At 54.1% G+C, this 25044-nt stretch overlaps 1 protein-coding gene across 1 annotated transcript in view; it reads right to left on the bottom strand.

The window, feature by feature from the left end:
• Window positions 1-22937, bottom strand: part of PADI3 (peptidyl arginine deiminase 3) — a 28150-nt gene extending 5213 nt beyond the window's left edge. Inside the window, exons 1-13 of the mRNA XM_021683497.1 lie at window positions 22846-22937; window positions 14641-14821; window positions 12249-12321; window positions 11022-11083; window positions 9922-10039; window positions 9026-9151; window positions 6826-7004; window positions 6527-6630; window positions 6311-6422; window positions 4932-5039; window positions 3593-3744; window positions 2043-2187; window positions 1831-1933 (exon numbers count right to left, since the gene is read on the bottom strand). Of these exons, the coding sequence (XP_021539172.1) occupies window positions 1831-1933; window positions 2043-2187; window positions 3593-3744; window positions 4932-5039; window positions 6311-6422; window positions 6527-6630; window positions 6826-7004; window positions 9026-9151; window positions 9922-10039; window positions 11022-11083; window positions 12249-12321; window positions 14641-14821; window positions 22846-22937 (1555 nt within the window). The remainder of the gene's footprint in view (window positions 1-1830; window positions 1934-2042; window positions 2188-3592; window positions 3745-4931; window positions 5040-6310; window positions 6423-6526; window positions 6631-6825; window positions 7005-9025; window positions 9152-9921; window positions 10040-11021; window positions 11084-12248; window positions 12322-14640; window positions 14822-22845) is intronic.
• Between the last annotated feature and the right edge of the window lie 2107 nt (window positions 22938-25044).

The raw sequence follows: 25044 nt of genomic DNA, 5'->3' as shown, positions 1-25044 counted from the left end.
TTGTGATTCAAACCCAAGCCCAGTGTTCACAAAGGGCTGCAAACCTTGACCAAGGGGTAAGACAGGGCTCCCTGGACTCATGTGCCCATCTGCAGGCTCGGCATCCCCTCCACCCCAGCTGGGGTCAGCCAACTGGGGTCTAGTTCCAGCTCCATCGTGTTCTTGCTGAGCCCTCTGGGCCAGTGACTCACCCGACTTCCCCGTGTTCTTGGGTATGTAGGGGAGAGGAGAGTAAGTGGGGCCTGGCACACCTTGTCACTAGTGAGATATGCTGGCCTCCCCACGCACGTGGCTGCTTGTGGCCTGACAGCTGTGATTCCCACATTCTCCTTCCCAGCTGGGCGGCGAGAAAACCCACTCAGCCTGTTCCTGGGTCTTGTTCACTGTCAGTGTGGTCCTTCCAGGAAAGGTGACAATGGCTTTCCTTCCACCTGGTACATAACATCTGGATTTGAGGCTTTTTCAGGTTTGCTCTGGACCCAGAAGCATTTAGCCACAGTCCTTACGGGAGCAAGGGGGTTGGGAAGACTGTATTTCTTATACCTTACAGCTGGGGCTCCAGGGTGGTGCCGGGAAGGGGGTGAGGATCGTAAATGGGGAGAAAGGGACTACAAAGTTCTACTTGAGAACTTCTGAGTTCTGCAGAAGCTTTTCCCTTGGAGGTTTGGTCCAGGACATTATTTACCTCCCATGAGGCCAAGAAAAGCTGCAATCCCAGCAGCCAAAGGTTTTTGGCCTGAAAGCACCAGGGTCCCTGTCAGAGAGGACCAGACCTCTCGGATTCACAGTCTTGGTGGGGACGGGAAGGGAGCCATTCCAGCAAGCTTGCCCCCCGCCCCCCAGCTCCAGGCACAATGGCTCTCAGAATACCTTCCAAGCAAAATGAGAATGTGGGACCCTTTGTTCAAAGAGCGAGAAAGAAAAAGTATCACTAAAGGTACTAAAATATAAGGTTTGTTCTTTCCCCCATGGTCTCTCTCCTGCCCTGTCCTGTTGGTTTTTTACTTGCTATTTGATGTCACGCTCCCTCGGTCACGGGACACCGGCGTGGTGAGCACAGACCCCCGCAGCACTGGGAGCCCCAGCTGAAACTTGACGCGTGCGCACAGCCCACTGGCTGCCAGGCGTCCCAGCCCACGAGCCGCGGGACCCACGTCGAGCCAGACGTCTCCCCTTCCCCCAGGCCCGCCATCCCGAGCCCATGGCAAACAGGCCGACTCCTCCGGGTACTGCGGCCTCCACACAGCGGGGTGCTAGCTGCTTGGATCGGGGGTGGGCAAGAGGCTCACCCCTTGCGAGCCGCCCACCGCCAGTCCAGGACAAGGACAGTTAATGCCAGGGGCCCCCCCCCCCCCGAGATGCTGAGAGGTACACAGGCCTCCCCACATCCAGGCTCCTGCTGCCGCAATCACTGCCTGGGGGGGCAGAGAAAGGAGGCCCCGCCAGCCCCCACTGCCCATGGCTGAGGCCCCAGGCAATGAGGGGTGTACAGGGGATCTCATCCCCGGGAGGCAGCAAGAGGATTCACTCACGAAGCACAAATGGTTAAGAATTTCAAGACGGTGATAGCAGAGCATTGAACTTCCTGAGGTGAGGGCCCTGTCTGAGGATACTGGTCACGGGCCCATGCAGCTCGCCACGTCTCTGCCCCAGCCACTGGTGGGCAGTGGGGGCTGGTGGGGCAAGGCGTGCAGCGGCAGTGAGGCTCTTGAGTTTGGGGGGACCACCCTGCTATATAGACTTCGTGATCCCTCTTTCAAGCCATGGTGCATCCTGCTTTAGGGGAGGGGGCAGGAAAGCTGGGGTGAGGGACACAGCGGGGGTACCCACCAACAACCCCTTTGAACAGGAGGGCACCGCCGTGGCCCCACTTCTGCTTTGCCTGGAAGAGCTTGAAGCAGGCGCTAGGACTGGCCAGGAGCATCCGGAAGCCCTGTGTGGAGAGGGCAGACCCGCCTGAGCTCCCTGGCCCCAGCACGGCCCCCCTGGAGCTCATCCTCTGACCCAGACCCCGGGGACAGGCATGTCACCGCTGTCCTTACCTTCCCATCGGGGGCAGGGACGAAGCTCAGAAACTCATCCACGTGGCCCACGGCCAGCCAGTCCACAAAGAGCTCCACGGGGGGCTGCACCCTCTGCGCATAAAGGAAGTCCCGCACCACCTGGGTGACCCGGCGACCGCTGGACCTGGGGTTAAAAGAATTTCTTAGCTTAAAAAAGTCTATGCAGAAATGGAATAACAAGAGTTCAAGATTTCTGCAGTATCTGATTTTTTTAAACAACAACAACAAAAAAACATGCACTGTGTCTTTTAAATTCTGCTCAGGCTGAGCTCTTGAGCAGACGCAGGACAGCTCAATCCCACCTGGTCAGTGACCCCCAGGTCTTGCCATCCAGGCAAATGCTCAGAGCTGCCCTCGGACCCATCCTCACATTCTCCAAGAGACTGATTCACCACGCTATTCCATCCCTGGGGCCAGGCGGCTCTTCTTGGAGTTTAACTTGTGTCTCTCTTCCTGTGGCCTCACCTTCTGTACATCAGTGGGGAGAGAGGTGGACAAGATCACCCCCAAGGGGCCGCACAGCCCCAGCATTTTATGCTCATGAACTTAAGCCCCATTCTTCTTTGGCCTTCTGCATAGTATCTAATGGCGTGACCCAAACTTCCTCTTTCTTTTTTTTCTTTCTTTAAGTAGGATCCATACCCAGCATGGAGCCCAACGTAGGGCTTGAACTTGGGACGCTGAGATCAAGACCTGAGCTGAGATCAAGAGTCAGACACTTAACTGACTGAGCCACCCAGGCACCTTGAACTTCCTCTTTCTGTGGGATCGCGTGTTGAGGGCAGTTAGTTCCCTCCAAAGCCCCTTGATTCACCTGTTTTTTGACCGCAAGTCTGTCCTAACTGCTTTGTTGAATTTGGTTGGCTCAAAGTCTTGGTCTATTCCACAGCATAAAACCATAACTATATAATTCCTTTTCTTTTGCATCAGTATCTCGTGTCACATGTTGAACAAATAATCTGTTATTCTGTGTGTGTGTGTGTGCGTGCGTGTGTGTGCGTGTGTGTGTGTTATGACATCTCATTTTTCATGTCCTATACCTTCCTTCTCCTGTTGTCAGGAAAACATTTCATAGTAGTCATTTACATCATAGTAAGAACAAGCTCTTGAAATGTAATTGCTCTAGGACTGTTGAGACTTGAAGCTTTTTCTTCTAGAACTATTAATTAATAGTATGTTATTAGCAATATCATTTCTTTTTGGAATCAGAAGACCTAAGTTTAGTCATGATTTTGCATTCTGTGTGACCTGTACCAGGTCACTCACCCTCTCTGGGCTCACTTGTGAAATGGAAAGGCGGGACTAAATGATTGATCTCTTAGGTCTCTGCTGACTTCTCAAACTCATCAAGGTAAGCGTGGACAGTGTCTGGTGATCAGCGCACTGCCTCCCCTCACCCCATCTAGAACTAGGAATTTATCACTCCTCACTGGTTCTCTCCCAGGAGTGGAATTGTCCCTCACCACCACCACCCCAGCCACCATCACCACCTTCCACCCCAGGAACACCTCTCCCTGCTCCTTTCTTACCCAGGCAGGTTGCCCCCGATGAGGATCCTCCCCAAGGGGTACTCTTTCCCATTGGCCACCACTGGGGGGCTGACCTCCAGGTTCCCAAAGGAGTCCAGGCCACTCACAGAGCTGTCTTGTGGTTCCCGAGTCACATAGCCGAAATCTGGACCCTGGCAAGGGAAACTGAGTCAGTCTAGGGGTGGGGGTCACCAGAAAGAACTTGAACCAACTTGCTGGGCTCTGAGTTCCTTAAGGATGGGGCAGGAGTGGCTGCCCATTCTTCAGATGGAAATACTGAGTCAAAGACAGGGATATGACCTATTCAATATTTCACGCATGCATAGAGGCCAAAGTAGGGAAATACACAGGCACTCTGGCCCTGCTGCCACATTAGAGCTCCATGGTCACAGGGAGACAGTGGAAAGGGCCCTGGTTGCCTATATTCCCCATTAGACATGGAGCCCGAGGCTATGGCCCCGGCCCCTTACCCTCCGAACAGCCTTCCTGCCAAGTGCAGCCCAAGGGCAAGTACCTGGCTGTTCTAGAGTAGCCTGTTCCTGGGGACAAAGGGACTGAGGATGGAGCCTCAGTCTTTCCACCCTGAAAAAGGGGAGAGCTCCCCAGGGCCATCTCTTAAAAGGAACTCAATCAACATTGAGGCCCAGGTGAGAGCTCCTACCACCTCTGGCGGGGGGGGGGGGGGGGGGGCGGTGGTTGGAAGGGCCTCACGGTCTCTACAGTACCAAGGGAGTCTCCCCTCTCTCTTCTAGGAGGTCCCCAACCACCATCTTCACAGTATTCCTTATTACCAATATTAACCTCAGCTAACAGTGCTGTGGGCTCCCTCTGCCCAGTACGGAGAAGCCTCACAAACACTTGTGAGGCCAGGGCTATGATATCATTTTTGCTGATGAAGAAACTGAGGCTCAGAGAGGGCAAGTGACTCAGGCCAGGTCACACAGCATCTGAATAACAGCTGGGTGGTTCTGATTCCAAAGCCTGTGTTCTTAACAGCGGCACTGCCCCGCCCCCCAAAACCGCCCTTACCTAGGGCTGCCAAATTTAGTAAATAAAAATACAGGATGCATAGTTAACTTTGAATTTCAGATAAACCACAAATATATTTTTAGTATAACTGTGTCCCGTGCAAGGCTTGGAACATACTTATACCAAACAGTTCCTCATTGCCGATCTGAAATTCAAATGTAACTAGGCATCTCCCGTGTTCTATCTGGTCACTCCTGTCCCTAGAACATGGTCCCCGTGCTGCGCCCTAGACTCTACACCCTGGTGGGGCTTCAGGAAACGTTCCTCGGCCCTCAGAGCCAGGCTGCAGCCTGTGGCCCAGACCACTCACCAGGATTCTTTTGTAAGGGAAATCCTGCAGTTCCCCATTCCTGGGGGAGTCAAAGACCACCGGGAAGGTCTTGTGTGGGGCCTGAACATAGCCCAGCTCCATCTCGTCCTGCGAATGAGAGAGACAGCCTGTGGAAAATCAACACTCGTTTGGCACTGAGCGCTTTGGGGAAGACTGTTCTTGGGGGTTCTTTGTCTCAGGCCTGCTTTGCCCTTTGGGGTGAAGAAGGCAGGGGTTCATGATGCTTGCTGGCTGGAGGAGGGGCTGGAGGCTCAGAGAGGGGGCGCTCTTGCCTAAGGTCACACAGCAAGACAGGTAGGGAATGAACGAGAACATGGACGTGACCCTGGGTGGGTCCCCATGCCAGATCAGGGCAAAGTGGCCACAGAGAGGGGCACAGGGTGGCCCATCTTGCTCCAGGGTCCTGCCCCAAACATCCGCCTCATTGGATGAACCGCCAGCCATGAAAGCTTCTCAGCTTGGCATGCACGGTCTCCCACTTCAGCTCCTTCACGGAAACTTGGCCATGGCCAACAAGAGCCCAAGGCGAGCTTTCTCATGCCTCCCCTCTCAGGGCCTTTGCACATGCTGGTCCTCTATGAGGCCCACCATCCACTGAGCCCCAGTGTGGCCCTTATCATCTCTGTGGCCCTGGGCATGGGCCCCCTGCGAGCACATCGCCTACTTGGTCCTGCCCCGATGCCCTTCCTCCTGGAGGTCTTTATTCATCCCCCAGACAGAGGTGATGCCACCCTCCTCCAAACCCTGCTGGCACGTTGCTGGTAGCCCTACTACATCTTCAATTGCAGGAGCGGGGTGAGGGGGGCTGTTGTAATAATTCACCACACCAGTGTTTCTCAGCCTTGGCACACGTGACACTTGGGGCCAGCTAATTCTTTGCTGTGGGGCCACCCTGTGCATTCATTGTAGGACACTTAGCAGCATCCCCACTAGAAGCCAGTAGCACAACCAGCCTCGGGGTGACAGCCAAACCTTTCTCCAGATACTGCCAAATGTCCCTTGGAGGACAAAGTTGCCTTCCGTGGGGAACCACAGGGCCAGGCTGCTGAGGGCAGAGAGTGTGTCCCATACCTCGGCCATTCCCTTCGAGGCCAGCCCCGTGCCTAGCCCAGATCCTGTGGGTGAATGTGGGTTAAATCCAGTGTCAGTGTGTGCCTGTGTCTCTAGAAAGTTCTGGAGAGAGGGAGGGAGCTCTAGGTCTAGATTGAGAAAAAAGAGTGCGCTGGGGAGGACAGTCACAGCCCCCAGGTCCTTCTAGATATTCACAGCAACCTCCCCTCCCTGCCCTGGGTCAGGATGGACCAGCCTCTCCCTCCAAGATGCCGTCCTGGCTGGATGCTGCCCAGCGGCCATGGTACCTGGATCCAGCGGTCATTGCGGTTCTCATTCTGCGGGCAGATGGTCAGCTTGCAGCCGGCCTTCGTGGCCAGCTCCGCCACGGCGTCCACAAAATATGTGTTGTTCCTCACACTGTGGACAAGCCCAGGGAGCGTGGCTCAGGACAGAGCCAGGTGTGGAGACCAGAGGGGTCACCAGGGTCTGAAGGACACCCATGCCCCCCCTCCCACACTCACCGGCACACGTATACCTCCAGGGGCGGCAGGGTGCTGGGCGTCATAATCCAGGGCGCCACACGAAACACCACGGTGTCGGTGAAGATTGGGGACTCAGAGAAATCCTACAGGGGAAGATGGGCAGAAGGACAAGAGCACTGGCCTTGGAGTCCAGAGGCCCGGCTGATCCCGCTGACATCTCGTTTCTAGAAGGGCAGCAGCGGGGTGGTCGAAAGGTCTGGGGTCCTCCACGCTGGTGGTGCCCCTCTCTCCCAGGGAGGGAGCCCTCTCTTACCCTCTTTGCCCCGGCCACCCCTCACCTCATTGGAGTCGTCCAGCAGGGTGACATGGAAGGAGACGAGCCCCGTGAAGCTGGCATCAGGGAACGAGAGACCCTCCACAAAGAAGCGTTCCTCGTCCCCGTGGAAGCGGGGCACCTCGTAGGACACCTTGTCCTGGCCCAGCACGTGCCTGTAGGACTTGCATGAGTCTTCAGGACCTGGGAGGGGATGGGACGGGACGGCTGTGACCCCCAAGTGGGCCCGCAGAGCATGAGGGTGCAGGAGGAGCTGGGCCAACCTCACCGAAACCCCTCAAGACAGACAGGCAGCCCCAGCCTCTGCCCTCCCACCAGCGAAGGAGAGAAGATGCTTGATGCCCAGTGTGGGCAAGGCCAGGGGAAAGGCCCTTCCTTTCTAAGATGGCTGTTCAGACCTGCTGGGGACAACTCGGCAGCATCTCACAAAGTAAGGTCTACTCCTAATGAGCAATCCCGCTTCTAAATGTCTTTGCCGCGAATACACGTACGAGGGTGTTCACTGGCTGTTCATTCATTGAACAAGTATTTACTGAGCACCTGCTCTGCACCTGGGAGGCCTTGTTCTAGGCTCAGGATGCAGCCGTGAGCAATGCCCCTGCCGTCAAGGAAGCTATACTGTGATCAGACCAGAGCACTGCAAACAGCTGCATGCTCAGGGTAGTGGATAAGTTACAGCACACCCGTGCTTTGGAATACCACACCGCGGTGGAAGAGAATGAGGCAGAGCTGCATAAATACAGGAAGGAATGTCAGATATCATTCAACGGAAGAAAGTGTTTGGAAAGCAGGATATGTACACACCACACACACATGCACACACAAGTGCACACACACACACATGCATGCACATTTAATGCATCCAGAGAAAAGTCAGAAAGAACCCGTACCAAATCGTTAACAGTGAACTCATTTTAAAGAGTCAGGTTTAGGGGTAGGGAGGGGGAACTCTCATTTTTTACCTTATATACTTCTATGTTGTTTGATCTTTTTTTTTTTTAATGTTTTTAAAAGATTTATTTTAGAGAGGGGGCACGTGTGAGTGGGGGCGGGGCCAAGGGCAGAGGGGGAGAGAGAATCCCAAGCAAACTCCCTGCTGAGCATGGAGCCCAGTGTGGGGCTCGATCTCAGGACCCTGAGATCACGACCTGAGCTGAAACCAAGAGTCAGACGCCCAATCCACTGCGCCACCCAGACGCCCCTTGTTTGAGCTTTTTTAAAATGAGCATTTTATCACTTATGTGCATTTGTATCTTTAAAAGGGATTTTATGTTAGGGGCGCCTGGGTGGCTCAGTCTGTTAAGCATCTGCTCAGGTCATGATTCCAGGGTCCTGGGATCGAGCCCCATATCGGTCGGGCTCCCTGCTGGGTGGGAAGCCTGCTTCTCCCTCTCCCACTCCCCCTGTTTGTGTTCCCTCTCTCGCTGTGTCTCCCTCTGTCAAATAAGTAAGTAACATCTTGAAAAAAAAAAAGGGGGATTTTATGTCCTTGCTCATACTATGGTTCTGTGGAGCAATAGTCCGTGGTTTTGGGGGGGTGATGCACACTGAATTCTGCAGGGGCACTAGCCCCCATGTCTGGGAGTGGTTTTACAATACTTGGGCGCCTGGGTGGCTCAGTCGTTAAGCGTCTGCCTTCGGCTCAGGTCATGATCCCAGGGTCCTGGGATCGAGTCCCACATCGGGCTCCCTCCTCGGCGGGAAGCCTGCTCTCCCTCTCCCACTCCTGCTGCTTGTGTTCCTGCTCTCGCTATCTCTGTCTCTGTCAAATAAATAAATAAATAAAATCTTTAAACAATATATATATTGTTTAAAGATTTTATTTATTTGAGAGAGAGAGAGCACAAGCAGGGGGAGGGGTAGAGGGAGAGGAAGAAGCAGACTCCCCGCTAAGCAGGGAGCCTGACACGGAGATCAATTCCAGGACCCTGAGAAAACGACCTGAGCTGAAGGCAGCCGCTTAACTGACGGAGCCACCCAGGTGCCCCTAAATATATTTTAATTCATCCAATCAAACAGCCTTGGGTCATGGCTGTGTGCGGGGACGCCAGCCCGCCTGTTTCAGAGTTCCCCCAGCTGACCCTGCTTCCTCTGACCCCCCAGGCAGGCTGGAAGCCAGAGCAGAGCCTGCCCTCCGGCCCAAGATGGGGAAACTCAGGCCCCCCAGCAGTGGGAGCAGGGGGAGGGGATGAGCATGAACTCACCACAGGCGTGGAAGACCCGTGCCCACTTGGCGTCATAGCTGGAAGTGTGGAGGATAAGTTTGTGGTCATCAAAGAGGGCGGCGGGGCCTTGGGTCTTCAGGACCATGACGGACATGTCTTCCAGGTCTGTGGAGCCAGGCAGGGGTGGCAGCTCAGGGGGCCCGCGACACTCCGCGTCTTCTCCTCCTGCCCACCACACCACCCCCCCTCCAAGGGCAGAGGGCACCAAGACCCAGGTCTCTGAGCCCCGGCTCTGCCCACCCTGTGAAAACACTGGAAACCGTCAAGAGCAAAGCATAAGGACATCCGTAAGCATGTGCCATGTGAATACGTCATACCCTCCCCCACCTCCACTCCCTCACCTGCCCAGAGCAATGGGAAATACAGAGCAGCCAGCCCCGTGCCCGGGGACAGGTGAGAAGTGTGGAGCCGCCCGGGCGGCGCGCTGGGGAGAGTCTGCTCTCAGGGCAAGCGTCACTCTCTGTTGACATCGGGCAGGCCCCTCCCTCCCTGAGCCTCAGCGCTCCCCAATCTGAAACGAGGGACAGATGTGCCCCCTTTTGGAGCAGCTGTGCCCACCCACGCATAAAGCCCCCGGCCCGCACCCCGGGATATTACTGCGGCCTTCCTCACGGGGCTGTTGCATGCAGTGTGGGACTGACTTAGAACATGGGGCATCCTGAAATGAGTCACGGGTGCCTGGTGGGAGGCTGGATCTGGGGTGCAGACAGGAAGCTTTGGATCTTCCACAGACAGGCTGGGAGGGGTTAGCTGCCAGCCTGAGGCAGGTTTTGAGTGACATCAAAGTGTGTCCAGGAGCTGGAACTTTGGCCCCTGATGCTCCCTTCAATGCTACCTGCAGGGTGGCTGAGTGGTGACCCTGGGCACCCCCTCACCTTGCAGGCAGTGCACATGCCGGTCACGGTTGTCCTGGTCATTGCAGTTCAGATCATCCCTATCGCAGTTCACCAGCAGGATGGCTCCATACCCGCCAGGCCCCCAGACCCAATCCCGCTGCCAATGGCAAAGCATAGCTGGTGATGGGGCTCGGACCCATCCTGTGCCCCCGCCCAGCAACCTCCTGGCCAGCCTCCTGACCCCGTCTCTTCCTCTTTGCCCTCCCTGTGAGGACAAGTCCACTCTCACAGAAGCACTTCCTGCACCAGATACTGCAATGGCTCCCGATTGCCCACACCAGCAAGTCGAAACTACACCAAGGTCTCTCATGGCCAACTGCAATGAGTCTCCAGCCAATGTCCTATTTCTCAATGGGCAACTTCCTGATTATAGATCCATTCCCGGCTCCAGGCCTTGGCTCCCACTCTTCCCTCCACCTGGAATGCCTTCCCTCTTGCATTGCTTTAGAACCTGGCTCAAGTGGACTTCAAAGGAAGTCTTCCTTGCTCATGCAGCCCATCTTGACCTTCTGCTCTGAACTCCCAATGCGTTCAGTGCCACCACAGTTCAGCCCAAAGTTCTTTAAAAGTCTCATACTTGGTAGAGTTCCCCTTTCACCTAGATCAGAAGGTTGGCACACCAGGGCCAGGGGCCACTTCTGGCCCACTGCCTGTTTTTGTAAATAAAGTTTTATTGGAATAGTCACATCCATTGTATTGACTATAGCTCTTTCACACTACAATGGCAGAATTGAATAGTTGCAACAGAAACACTTTGCAATGCCTAAAATATTTACTATCTCACTTTTACAGAAAAAGTTTCCTGACCCCTAACCTAGACTGAAATTCCAGAAGGACTTTTCCCCACAAAGCAAGGCCTAGCCCAGGCCTGGGGATGTATATATTTGATAATTCTTGATAATAATTTTTCTCCTGGTGAAAGAAGATCCCCAGCCATGCCGGGCTCCCATTTGGCTCTCCTGACCTCAGCAGCAGCTAGGAGGCAGGGGCATACCTGTAATGTCCTCGCCCCTCTTAACCCAGCCTAGGTCAACTCCAAACTCCATGCCCCTTTCTGGGCCCAGGTTGAATCGCCCTACCTTGTCCACAAAGCTGCTATTCTGCCTGCCCTCACAGTTCAGGTCACAATCCAGAGCAATGTCTGCAAGGGGAGGACAGAGAGTAAGTCATTATGGGGTTCCCAGGAGTCCAGCACAAGTCCAACAATGTACATTTTGCCTCTAACAATGCCTCCTACAGACAGAGCATCTTCAACTTTCTTGCTAAGTGCTCTGCAGGTGCTTGTACCCATGCAAACTCCCACCCACCGTCAAGGAGCTCCCCAGTTCCACATCCTTGGCAATGCTGAGTTAAGCATCTTTCCATTTAGGTTCTGATCACTGGGGCTTTCTCTTCTGTGAATTGCTTGTTCATATTTTTTGCCTATTTCCATTAGTTTGTCTTTTTTTCCTATTGATTGGAGTTCTCCATAACCTATATGTACCGAGTCAGCCATATACATTGCAAATTTCTTCTCCCAGTTCATATTTTGACTTTTTCTTCCCTTTTTGTTTAAAGTAAGCTCTGTGCCCAATGTGGGGCTTGAACTCATGACCCTGAGATCAAGATTCATTTGCTCTGTGGACTGAGCCAGCCAGGCAGCCCCATAGTTTGACTTTTTACTTGTCCTCTGTTGTATAAAAGTTCTAAAATTTAATACAGTCGAATTTATCATTGCCCTATCTTCAAGTTCACTGATCCTCTCTCTAGCTGTGTCAAGTCTACCAAGACAACCCACCAAGAACATTTTTTTTACCTGTTACCATGATTTTTAGTTCTAGCATTTCCATTTGACACCTTATAGTTTTCAGCTCTCTGTTGAAATTCCCCATCTGTTAATTCATGTTATCTACCTTTTCCTTTAATGTACTAATCAATCTGAGTTATCGTGCATGGAATTTATATACAATTTGTGGACAATTGGCACAAAAAACTTAAGGTGGAAAAAGCAAGGTCCAGTTCCAGGCCTAGAGTATGTCTCCCTTTGCTTACAAAAGGGGGTATACAGGTATTCCTGTGTCCACCTGCACAAGCATAGTAGATCTCTAGAAGGATGCTGGGCTTGGGGAACTGGAAGTCTTCGGTTGGGAGAAAGGGAGGTTTACTTTTCAATATATACTCCTTTATACCACTTGAATTTTTTAAATGTACGCTTATTTTAATTTTTAAAATAAAATGAATTGATGTTTATAAAAAGACTCTTGTTCCTTGTCATTCCCAACCACCCCCCACCCTTGGTCCAAGCCCTAGCATGACCCCCAACTTACCAACACAGGTGAGGTAGAGCACCGCATAGGCCAGGGGCAGGGGCTCATGGCTGGAGTGGTAGGAAATCTGCACCTGTAGAGAAATGGGGCCAGAGTCAAGCCAGCTGAAGTCAATAGCCCCCACCCCAAAGGACAGGTCTTGGGGGATCTGGCAGGAAAGAGAAAGGGTCTCAGGAATCTCTGTTCACTGCAATTGAGTTTACCAACCCAGCTCTTCCATTAGTCTCTGTGCCATTTATTTTTCCATGCCTTGCTTGGCCCATCTGTAAAATGGGAACAATTTGTGAGGGATTCCCTAGAGACTTGGGTCCCAGGGCTGCCAATGATAACCGTGTGATTTGGACAAACCCCTGCTCCCCTTTGGATCTCTGCTTTGCCACTTGTTAAAAAAGGAGGTCTCTGACAGGGCAGGGTTTAGGGACCTTCTCTTATCTGTGGGATTCAGCCAGGCCTGGACTTGAGGCCAGCACCTCTGGGTTCTGTGACCTTGGCCAAGGTCCCTCACCTTTCTGACCTATCTGGATTCCTCATCTGCAGAACAGCAAACATACAAAACCCTATGGCCCACAGAGGATTTTAGTGCTGCTTAGAAACAATACATGTACAAGACTGACCCCATGGGCAGGGCCCCAGACACGCTGGCTATTGCTAACAGAGGGCAGGCGGCACTGTGTGAGCTGGTGCTGCTCTGGGGTCCTGTTCTGGATCTACCACTGTGACTATCCTGGGAAGAGTCACTTGTCCTCTCCGGCCCTCAATATCCCCTGCTATAGAGGGATAATAATAGTCCCTACCCCAAAGGGTTGATTGTAGGCTGTGACCATCAAAGAAGGAAGGCGGGTGACATGCTCAGCGCTGTCCTTGGCTACAGCAAGCCCCAGTAGCTGTTAAAGGCTGGGCTGACTGTGACTGATTAGAATACAGTTCAAGGCCCATGTATCAAAGCCCCTTTGGCCCACGGCCCTCCGCTTACCTGTTCCCTCTTGATGGGGGTCCCTCAGCTCTGCCAGAAGGCTCAGGATCTTATAGAGGCCATTCACCCCTCAGTGCTGGGAGCCCCTATATCCTGCAATCACTGACACCCAACTGTCAAGCCTGAGCAATGATGCTGGCCTCAGGCATACAGTTACCCGGATCTAGGCCAAAGGTGGAGGAAGGGCAGACACTCCGACCCTCCTCAATCCCTCTGGTCTTTGGCATCCACACAGCCCTGGCTTGGCAGGGCACCCAGGAGGGGTCCCTTACTGGCTGGCTGGTCCTCTTGCCCTGTCCTGGGGACTCTGTCCTGAACCTCACCGACTCTGCTACTCACTAGATGGGGTGACTTCGGGTAAGCCACCCCCCCCTTCTCGTTCTCAGTTTCCTTCTCTGTAAAATGAGTTCATTTACCTGTCCACCTGCGTCACAGAGCTTAGTGGAGGGGCTCATCTCAGACACACGGATGGGAAAAGACAAGGGGGTGATGAAGGGAAACTGCCGCCCAGGTGTCAGCCAGGTCTGTGTAGAATTCTAGCTCTCTAACTCATTGGCTCTGTGGCCTGGACACAGTTACTCTGAACCTTGGTGGCCCCACCTATGGAATGGGGATCAGACCCTGCCTCTCTGAGCTGTTGTGAGGGCTGTGTGAGGTCATGGCTGCCCAGGGCGTGGCGTATGGTCAGTGGTCCTTAAAAGGTCAGTTTCCTACAACACTGCTCCTGGCATGAAGCGGGAACCTGCCCACATGACAAGGCCTGCTTCCCCTCACCCCTTTAAGGGGGCATCACCTGGGCCAAGCTCCAGGGCCACCCCATTTCACCCTCTTCTAATGCCCCCTGCCCTGAGGTCGGAACCCTGCCTACAGCTGGGGCTTGTTAAACTCACCCTTGGTGGCTGAATGAGCAGAGAGGTGAGGAGGGGGAGTTACGTGCCTCTGAGAAGGGAAGGGGGTCAGGGAGAGAGTGGATTAGGAGGTGAGGCACCCAGTACAAGGGGGTCTCCCAGGCACTGGCATCCCCCCATCTCTGCTTTCTGTCCATTTGGAGTGGCAGAGATCACCTAATCAACCCTCAGCCTGCAGAAAAGCGGGGACACCTCCCTCCACTGGGGTCTTGGGAAACAAGAAAAGCAGCAAATGTTGGCTCATGTTCCACCCCACACCAACACCAAGAGGAAAGGTGCTGTGATCACCCCCATTTTACAGATGGGGAAACCGAGGCCCAGAGGGCTGATGTGACTTGCCAGCAGACACACAGTTTATGTCTGTAAGTTGCAGGGCTGGCCGGTTCCGGGAGCGGGTACTTACCCATCATGCTACCCTGCCATCTGGGTAAATAGAGGGTGCCAGACCTTGTGGAGCTAGATCACTGCCCCACAAGCCCCCCCCCCGCCCCAGACCAGGGGACCTGCTCACATGACTGTCATTGAGGTCGTTGCTGGGAGAGTTCATGACCACGATGATCTCCAACCCCGTATCAAAGTGCCGCCGCCTGGTGTCCGCGCGCTCCCGGCCCCTCTCCACACTAGGAGAGATGTAGATGTCCACGCCAGGGGTCCCATAGACCTCGAACATCTCTGTGCCCTCAGGTACCGATCTGGGAAGGACAAGAAGCCATGGGAAGTGCTAGAGGGAGGCAATACTTGTTCAGATGCTTGAGCTTTGGCTCAAACTCTTGCTTCCTCCAGGAAGCCTTCCCTGACCACCCCAAGCCTCTCAGATCCCCACAGCAAGCTCCTGGGAGTGAAGCCTGGACCCTACACAAATGCATACACAGTCTCACATTCCAAGGTTCTGTGTTTATTAACACTTCCCTTGTGAGTTATTTTAACTCCCCACAAAACTGCAAGCTCTTTGCAAGTTAGGACCCAGTTGAGTGCTTTATAACCCCCCGGTGCCGAGCTGGGCACAAGAAGCTCAGTGGACATCAGCCTGCAAATGGACCCCACTGCAGTTCTGAGCATGGCTTTAAGAAGAGCAGTCTCCCCCCAAAGTCCCAGTGCATCCTTCTTTAGCGGCCGAGATGTTCTTGGGGTCTTCCCTAGGGAAGGGTAGTAAATATCGTGGAGGGCCTACTATGTGCCAGGCGCCTTGTATTTCCCAGCTCCTTTTATTCTTATCAGTCTGCAAAGCAAGTGGTATCATCTCCATTGCAAAGGTGAGAAACTGAGGCTCAGAGAGATCAAGTATCAAGCCCGAGGTCGCACGGCATCTGACACAGAGCCCATGCTTCTCTGTGGCACTGCAGTGTCACCTGGGAAACTGGGCCAGATTCAGTCAAACAACCATGCATTATTTAGACGGTGAAAAAGCCAATGTCATTCAGCCCTGGGACTGCGTTTCCCCATCCCCTCCGGTTAGTCTGGGAGTCATGTTTGAAGTCAGTCTGTTCACACCTCTGATTGTCTGTGGGGTGCCCAGGGTGCCCACTGTGCCCAGAAGCATTGCCAGACTGAGGCAGATACACCCCACTGCTCTCTCCACTGCCCCAGAACCTTCCATCCCACCAGGGAGTTAAAAACAGCCCTGCCCAGGGCAGCCCGATGGGACTTACGGTCAGGAAGTCAGTGGTCAGTGGAATCCCATGTAGGGAGAAGCCACTGTGAGCCAGAGGGACCAGAAGTCTTCCTGGAGGAAGCAGCACACACGTGTGCCTGGGGGATAACAGGAGCTGACATTTGTCGAGCTTTTGCTATATGCCAGTCCTGTGTGCAGTTCTTAGGTCCTATTACATCATGTAACCCTCTCAATAAACCTAGGAGACGCAGACTACCATTGTCTCCCTTTTTACAGATGGGGAAACTGAGATTAATTAAACTGTCCAAGGTCACGGAGCTAGTAAGTGGCAGGACTGGGATCCCAACCCAGGCCTTCTGGTTCCTGAGTCCATATTCTCACCTACCACCTCCCGAAGAGTAATCACAATAATCAGAGCCCCCCAGGCCCCCATCCCCTGCACGCTCACCAGGGCAGGCCTGGCTAAGCCCTTCCAACCAGCATTCATTTCATCCTCCCCGTGGCCCTGGGAGGAGGGGATTATTACTCCCACTTACACATGGGGAAACAGAGGCTCAGGATGGGCAAGAGACTTCCCCAAGGTTGCACAGCTGGCGATTCGACTCCCAGCCCTTTTCCTTTCCCTGCTCCACTTGGAGGAGAGCAGACCTCCTTCAATATACCCTCTTCACTCCTCCACCGGCAGGGTTCTGATACTTCTCAAAGTGGCTTTTTTTTTATAAATAAAGAAATAAGCCAAACCCAAGCGCCACATCATTAGGCGGGTCCCAGTCCTGGGCGTGGCCCTCCCAGGCGTCCTCACCAGCGGGGAGGGGCCGACCCACCTGCTTCTCCTCCCAAGCAGGGCTGCTAGATTTAGCAAACAAAAATAGAGAACACCTAGTTGGACTCGGACTTCAGATAAACAACAAATAATTATTTTAGTCTAAGGATGTCCCATGTGATATTTGGGACATGCTTATACTAAAAATATATATATATATATTAATTGTTTATCTGGATTTCAAATTTAACTAGGCATCCTGGATTTTATCTGGCAACCCTATTCCCAAAACCTGTAATTTCCAGGGCTGGTGGTGCCCTCTGTCCTGTTGTGCTCTGTGTGTGTGGGCCAGCCCATCATGGGACATAAAGAACCTGGACAGAGAGGTATGCGGGCACAGCGACAGAGAAAGACAGAGACATGGGGCGCCTGGGTGGCTCAGTCGTTAAGCGTCTGCCTTCGGCTCAGGTCATGATCCCAGGGTCCTGGGATCGAGCCCCACATCGGGCTCCCTGCTCGGCGGGAAGCCTGCTTCTCCCTCTCCCACTCCCCCCGCTTGTGTTCCCTCTCTCGCTGTCTCTCTCTCTGTCAAATAAATAAATAAAATCTTTAAAAAAAAAAAAAGACAGAGACAGAGAGAGACAAAGAGATATAGAAAAACCCAGAGAGATGGAGAGCCAGAAAGACAGACACATGGAAATAGACTGGGTATGAAGAGCCCCCCTCCACCCCAGGGAGCACCCTCAGCCCCACTCCCTGAGTTATCTGGCCTCCAGCTCCCCAGGAAGTTTATAAACTTCTCATGAAACTCCCCCCAACCCCAAGTTGCTGCTTGGATCCCGGGTGCCCACGAGCTGGAGGTGAGCAACTTGATGGTCCTCCCGGTATGGAACCCCACCCAGCTCCCCAGCCCCAGCCCCAGCCCCTGTGTTTGGGGTATCTCAGCCCAGTTCCCTTGCATCTCCCTGTTTGGGGCACCAGGGATCTCTGATGAAGATCCCTTCAGGCCCGGGGGGAAGAAGCCAAGATCTCAGTGGTGCCAGGACCAGAGTCAAGAGTCAGGTTCTAGACTGGGTTGGGTCGCACATTAGACAGGTGACAGTGAATAAATCACCTAGCCTCCCTACAAAGTGGAATGATGACACTCACTTGGTCAACCTCATGGGCAATTGTAAGGCTCAGATGTAATAATGGGAAAGGCTTGGAAAACCACCCAACCAAGATGGGGGAAGGGGGTTCTTCAAGTAAATTAGGAAGCAGGAAATGGGCAGACGGGGGCAGGTTGAGAGGATGGGCTGAGGGGGCTGGGGGCAGCTTCCTGGAGGGAGGCAGGGGAACCAAGGACAAGGAGACACGTCCGAGGGGAAGGCATTTTCATAGGGGAGCCTTAGGAGGTCAAGGGTAAACTCAGGCTGTGATGGGGAGCCAGAGAAGGTTCTTGATCAGGAGGGGCAACACCTTGGAGCTGAGGTGAAGGGGTTAAGCCTGTGGGTGCTGGGCCCCGGCAGGCTGGGTTCAAATCCCAGCCCTACCACCGACTAGGTGTGTGACCTTGAGAGAGACACTTGGCCTCCCTCTGCCTCTGTGTCTCCGTCTATAAAGTGGAGAAGATTAAAGGAGTCAGTGTGTGTAAACGCTCCAGACGAGTGAAAGTTAGAGGCATCTGAACCCATGCCTCACTTCACTCCAGGGAAACTGAGGCCCAGAAGAGAAGGGACTAGAAGGTAGGGCTCCAGACTCTCGGTCCAGTGCTCATGCCCCATCAGGGAAGCTGTGAGGAAGATCAAAAGGTGGCTGCTGGGAGAAGAGCCTGCATCAGGTACAGGAGGGTCTGGATTTCCCATCTTGTGGAGAGCAGGGGAAGAAGCCAGAGGCTCAGGGTTCAAAGTTTCCTCCAGCCAGGCCACTCTGAGCTGCCAGCATGCTGCTCTAGACCATGCCCCAGCCCTGGGGACTTTGGGCTTTCCCCCACTGAGGCTGTCCACGCACGGGAGAGTCCGAGGCCCTTCTCCGCACTGAGCAGCTCTGGCCAGCCTGGGGGCCCAGCTGCTCTGGAGGCCCTACCAGCCTAGATGATGAAGGGGCGTAAAGCATGCTACGGTGACCAACAGTTCTGTTTTGCCGGAGACGGGGTGTGTCCTGGGGTATAGGACTTCCAGTGCTAAAACCCAGCAGGTCTTGGGCAAACCAGGACAGCTAGGCGCCCTCACGGTGGCCAACCTCAGACCTGCCGATTGAAAATGCAGAGTCCAGATCGAGCTGTGCTGCCGGCAGCGTCCCCGGAACCTGTCCTTCAAGCCACACTGATGCCCAGTGACGTCTGAGAGCCATGGCTAAGGGTGGGCTGTCTCCCCAGGCAGCGAGGGAAGGACTCAGGGTGAGCCAAGCCTCTCCTAGGAATCAACACAAGTCAGGTCTTCCTTTATGCTCTGTGTCACCCCTTCAATGGTGAGGATGATGACAGTGACAATGGTGACAAAGTATCCCCACAGCTACACAGTGTTGGTCCTATTATCTCTGCTGTACAGATGAGGGAGCAGGCCCAGAGATGACAGGTGATTTGCCCAGAGTCACACAGCTGGCCAGTGACAGAGCTGGGACTCACAGCCGGCTCTGTCCCCTGCTCCCCTGCAAACCCAAACCCATCCTCTCCTTTCACGGGCTCAGGGCCTTGGCCTCTGGGAAAATGAAACCAGACATTCCGGAGCTGAAAAACTGATGGGAAAGGCCTTTGTGGCTGAAAACAGACAGGTTGACAAGATGACCACCATGGTCCCCACCGACGTGGCCCACGAGGACAGAGCAAACCAAGGCCCAGACAGCTCAGGCTCTGGGTGGCAGTACCGGCTGCCCCTCCCTGTTCATCGAGGTCCCCAGATCCCATGTCCTCTGGCCTCACCATCACCAGGCTCAGAAGATCACTGTCCCTCCTCAGTCTCACATTCTTTCTGCCCCTGAGAAACGGTGGCCCCATGAACCCTTTTCCTAAAGCCCAGATCATTAGGAGAGTTGACGATGCATCAGCCTCCCAGGGCCCCGTCTGCCCAGGCAGGTCAACATACATAGCACAAGCTGGTGGAGGCAGGCAGAGAGCCCTGCAACCCACTGGTCTATGCCAGCCTCTTCAGGCCACATGAGGGGAAACTGAGGCCCAGGAAGGAGCAGAAAATGGCTCAAGATGAGATAGAAAAGGATGGCAGAGCTAGGACTAAAATTCAGGGATCCTAGCCCCCAGGTGCCCTCTGCCTTTTCACTCCATTGACCTGCCGCCACTGAGCAAGAGGTGACAGGAGTTGTTGGCCTGTCCAACTAGGGCAGTGGTTTTCAACCCTGGCTGCGCATCCATCCCCAGGGTGTGGCTCAGCACACCCGTGTGTCTCCCTTCCTACCCTTTCCCCCTACAAACCCCTGCTCAGGAAAGCAAAGCCCCCTTACCAAGTCAGGGCTGTCTCCAACTCAATGGAAGGCAAGAAGACAGGGTTTAGTCCATCGTCACAGACAGTGCCCCAGTGGTCTGGCTGGTGTCCTTCCCCCAGAAAACCTGTCCCGACTGCTCGGCTTATGTTAATTTCTCTTTTCTCATCGCCTCCTTCTCCCAGTGGGGTTCAGAGGTTGTGCCCATCTTGTGGATGGCAGGTTTGGGGACACTTGAGGCTGTCCAAAGGGCCAGGACAGAGCCTTAAAATGATGATGATGATGATGATGATGATGATGATGCTGATGCTGGTGGTGGTGGCAGTTATCATGATGGAATGTCCGCCACGTGCCAGGCATGGCCTATGTGCTCTACACACACACAATCTCATTCAATCCTCCTTAGAGTCCCCTGAAGTGAAGGTCAAAGTGTTTGGGTTGCAGCCTGGCTCCGCTGCTCCTCATGGGCTGTGTGACATGGGGCAAGCTACTCAACCTCTCTGTTCCTCCGTTTTCTCATCTATAAAATGGGGATGATGACAGTCACCCCCCCCCCCGCCATAGAATTGTGAGAATTAGTTACTAAACATCAAGGTTTCGGGCGGCACCTGCTATGGAGCAGTCTCTAAGTATCATTGCTGATAGGACTGTGTCCATCCTACAGGTGAAGGAACAGACTCCAAGAAGTTAAATGACTTTCCCGAAGTCTGACGGTGGCTAAGTCACGGCGCCAGGACTGAGCCAACACACTCATTCTCCTTTCCCTTGTTGGCCCACAGTGTGAGCACCTAGGATTGCGGAGTCACGACATCTCCAAGCTGGAAGGGACCATAGAGCTAACCCGGTCCCTCTCCCCTCGCAAGACAGGAATCCTTCCACAAAGGGTGAGGTAGTCCAGCCTCTGATAGAACTCTGAAGGGACAGGATTCTCAGAGAGTGGGGACCAGGCGTCCCTGTTCACCATTGTGTCCCCATGCCCGGTCCACATTAGACCCCAAAGAAATACTTGATGAACGTGTGAACGGATGAACTAGCAGCTCTCCCCCTCCCCCAAGGTGGTCCGGTCATAGAGGCCCAAGAATCCTTCATTTGAGGGTGCCTGAGGCTCTGCTCTGCACCCTGTGCCTGTCCCCCCAACAGCCTCCTCTGCGAACCCCAACATGGCACATCCATTCACATAACCCCAAGACACTGCTGCCTTTGCCTCTGGTGGCCCCAATTCGTCCTCCATCCTCTAAGGAAGCTCTGCAGGGGAGGACCCGGCCCTGAGTTTCCTGGGGCAGGTCAAACTGGAAGCACATCTGCCCGACGGGCATGAGGCAGCTGACGCAGGTGAGTCACGGCTATGGGCATGCAGCACTGAAGGAGGGGGTGGCGCCAGGCAGCATGGACACCTTCCTCCCTTGTCACTCCTCCTGGCACAGCCTCCGTGCCCCCTCCTCCAAATCTCCTTCCTACTTCTCACTGCCCACCCACCGTCAACCAGGCTTTAGCTACCAGTGCCTAGCTGGGCTAGGCCTGCTCCAGACTTGGTTCCCTCCCATGACCAGCCCCTCACCCCTTCTTATCTAATGCTCTGGGACCAACCCCATCTCTGCTTCCGACTAAGTTCACTCCAGTTTTTAAAGTCTTAGTCTGGGATACTGGTCCTCAACTGGGAGTGATTTTTTCCCCCCCACAGGGCACGTTTGGCAATGTCTGGAGACATTTTTGGCTGTCACAAGTGGGTGTGTGCCACAGGCATCTGGTGAGTAGAAGTCAAGGCTCCGCTCAGCATCTCGCAGTGCACAACCTCCGCAACGGGGAATTATCATCAGTAGTGCTGAGGTTTCGAAACCCGGTCTGAGGAGAGGGTGGGAGACCGGTGACGAGGGAATGGTGACACAGTTCTGCCTTCTCTCGTCCCTGTCCCCTGACTACCTGTATCCTCAGCTCAGCCTTGGAGCTGGGTCCCCTGGAGACTCCCCCAAAAGCTAATTAGCCAGCTCCCCAGTGGTTCCCAGAGCCCAGTTCCTAAAACCCTGCCTAAACTCTCCTTTTCTTCCTGGGAGAGAGAGAAGGTGGGGCCTTACCTCCAGCCACTGGCTTTAAGGATATGGTCATGGCACACAATAGGGCCATATCATGTGGGCTCTGAATGGCGGGAGGAAACCGAATCCTTCCTCTTTAAGGGGCAGACAACTAAAAGCATAAGACCCTTGACCATGGGGGGCCTGGGTGGCTCAGTCGTTAAGCGTCTGCCTTCAGCTCAGTTCATGATCCCAGGATCCGGGGATCGAGCCCCGCATCGGGTTCCCTGCTCGGCGGGAAGCCTGCTTCTCCCTCTCCCACTCCCACTCCCCCTGCTTGTGTTTCCTCTCTCACTGTGTCTCTCTGTCAAATAAATAAATAAAAAATCTTTAAAAAAAAAAAAAAGACCCTTGACCATGAATGGGTTTGAATCCTGGCATTGACACTTAGTTACTGTGTGACCTGAGCAAATGGCTTGCCCTCTCTGTGCCAGTTTCCTCATCCATCAAATGAGATGAAGCTGACAACAAACTTAGCTCATAGGTTGTTGTGAAGGTTAAATTGGAGCGTTAAAGTTCAAGGATTAAATTCAAGAAGCTTGCCACACTTAGAACAGTGTCTGGCACATAGGAAGTGCTACATAAACATAAATGATTTCTAAAGAAATGATTGATGCTCTTTGCAGAGTTCATAAGCTGGGGACCAGGGCTGGGGGTACACACCTCTTCCTATTCTTGTGTACCCAGCCTGCAGGGTCCTCCAATGTGCCCAAGCCCCCATGACACCAGCACCCTCGAAGGCCCTGGACCAGAGCTCAACCACTGCAAGTCCCCTGGCTTGGGGGAGGGCAACCGGGCCAGGCTTGAGCCCCAAGGAAGCCCTGCACAGCTGGAGACCGCTAGGCCTCTGGCTCTTACCCATAAATGTCCAGGAGGGTCTCCACGCCAGCCACACACACAGCGCTGGTGGCATGCTCCAGGGACACACGCACGATCCTCTGCAGTGACATGCTGGCCTTGGTCTGGGCTGGGGCCACCAAACCCAACACTGCCCCGCAGATCCCTTGAGGTGTGGTTTAAAAGACCCCGGCCCCGCCTCTCCAGCCCGGGGTGCTAGCTCATTGGCTCCAGTCCTGGAAGCCCAGCCCCTTCCCAGAGCCGGGAGCTAAGCCAATCATTTGCATATGAACCTGTTGCTCCGCCCCCAGCACGGAGGGAAGTAGGTTCTCCCTCTAAGGGAGCAAGTCCCCACAGGCACCTGGCTGGGGCATCAGGGCTTTGGGGGCGTGGGGGAGGCAAAGATGTGGGGTATTGACCTGGGCGCCTTCCTCACTTTCCACACTCCTCCTCCTCACCCCCTTTCCTGCATTTTCAGAGATGATATAGTTTAGTGGGGAGCTTCTCTACCCTGCTGGGGGAGCTGGTGAAAATGCAGATTCCCAGGCCCCACCTCCAGTCTGATGCAGCCGGTTAGAGGGTGCCGCCTGGCACGTGGATTTTTTTTATAAGCACCCCAAAGCATTTTGAGAAACTTTGAGAAACACCAGCCTTTCTCTTAAGAGCATGGAGTGTGGAAGCAGGACTGGATTTAGCCCAGCCTCAACCACATCCTGGCTGTGTGGCTGTGGACGAGCCACTCCATTGCTCTGTGCCTCACGTGGCGCTTCCGAAAATGCTGTTGCAGGGCTTACATGGGACGACGTGCGCAGAGCTCTAGTGTGGAGCTCAGCATTATTCTATTACTGGCCTTGTCATTATTATCACATGGCAAAAGCCTGTGAAAGGGGTGGGTGGTTCGAGTTAAACCCTCTCTGGCCAGGAAGAGCTTAGAACATCGGGGTAGGAAGGCTCACTTGTCAGATGGGGAAACTGAGACCAGAGGGGGCATTCAGCCACCTGAAGCGACAGGAGCAAGGGCTCTGGGGAGAGGGGTCTTGGGTCCAGATCCCGACTCCACCGTGCACCAGCTATGTGGCTTGGGTGGTTATGTTACCTCTCTCTGAGCCTTGGTTTTCTCATCTGTAGAAAATGTGGCTAATCACCAGCCCAGCAGAGATAATGGCGGGGACACACCCTACCCAGCCAGCCCCTAAAGGTGCTGAATAGAAGCTTCCTCCCTTCTCTCTGGGGATGCTGCCTGTCTGAGGCAGGTGGGGGACTAGGACCTGTTCCCCAGAGTCCCCAGTGTGTGTACTCCCAGCAGTTCAAGGATCTCAGCAGGACTCTGAGACTGGTGCTCTTCTATCCCAGGGTCTGAGAAGGATGTTCTCAAGGAGAGCTGCTGGGCTGCTGGATTCAATGACAGTCTTTACTTTTTTGGCTAGAAAATGGCTTGATGGCCAGCTCAGCTCTGGGTAAGAGTCAGGACTCAGAAGGAAGCCCCGAATAGTCTCCCTACCTGCTTATGAGCACAGCTGGGGAATCGGTGCAGAAAGTGGGGGCTTCCCCCTGGGCACTGGCTTCCTGTGCTGGGGGCAGGACCAGCTTCCAGCTTAGAGCCCTGCATCCCTTTGGAATTAGACCAGGTCTTCACCTCTCCCTGGTTAATACCAGAAACACATCTGTGGTTCATTCAGCCTAAAGTGTCAATGACTGATAGGCAGCAACTTTTTGCCTTTTAGTCCACAACAAAAGGTAAAATAAAGTGAATAAGTGAGTGAGTGTCAAAGGGCACAATCCAAGACAGAACCAGTGTGTAGGATGAGAGGGGTGTTATTTTCAGGCTCCTGAAATCAAAACACTGAGGCTGGGTAACCTGCTAGGTTTAGAGGTAGGAATGAAAGGGAATCATCTGCTGGCCCCGGGCATGAGTCCCACTGGAGAATCTCCTACCTCTGCCAATAGGGCCCAGCCCACATGCATCTGAGAGATGGAAGAGATAGATAGCCCAGGGAAGGAAGAGATAGGACCTACCTATCCCCTGATATCCATCTCAGCGGGGCAGAGCTATGGGTCTGTGCCAGCCATCCTGCTGAATCAGCCTGCCTGCCTGCCTGGCACTGGCCCTGGGGGCTCTCCCAGCCAGGTAGGAGCTGCCCACGGCCAGCAGAAGTTGAGCCAAGGAGCTGGGGCATGGTGGGTGGAACTGGAAGGAGGGCCCCCCTCACTCCTCCCCTC

The sequence above is a fragment of the Neomonachus schauinslandi genome, chromosome 4, assembly GCF_002201575.2.
Source record: "Neomonachus schauinslandi chromosome 4, ASM220157v2, whole genome shotgun sequence".
Taxonomy (NCBI): Eukaryota; Metazoa; Chordata; class Mammalia; order Carnivora; family Phocidae; genus Neomonachus; species Neomonachus schauinslandi.
This window is presented reverse-complemented; position numbering and strand designations above follow the sequence as displayed.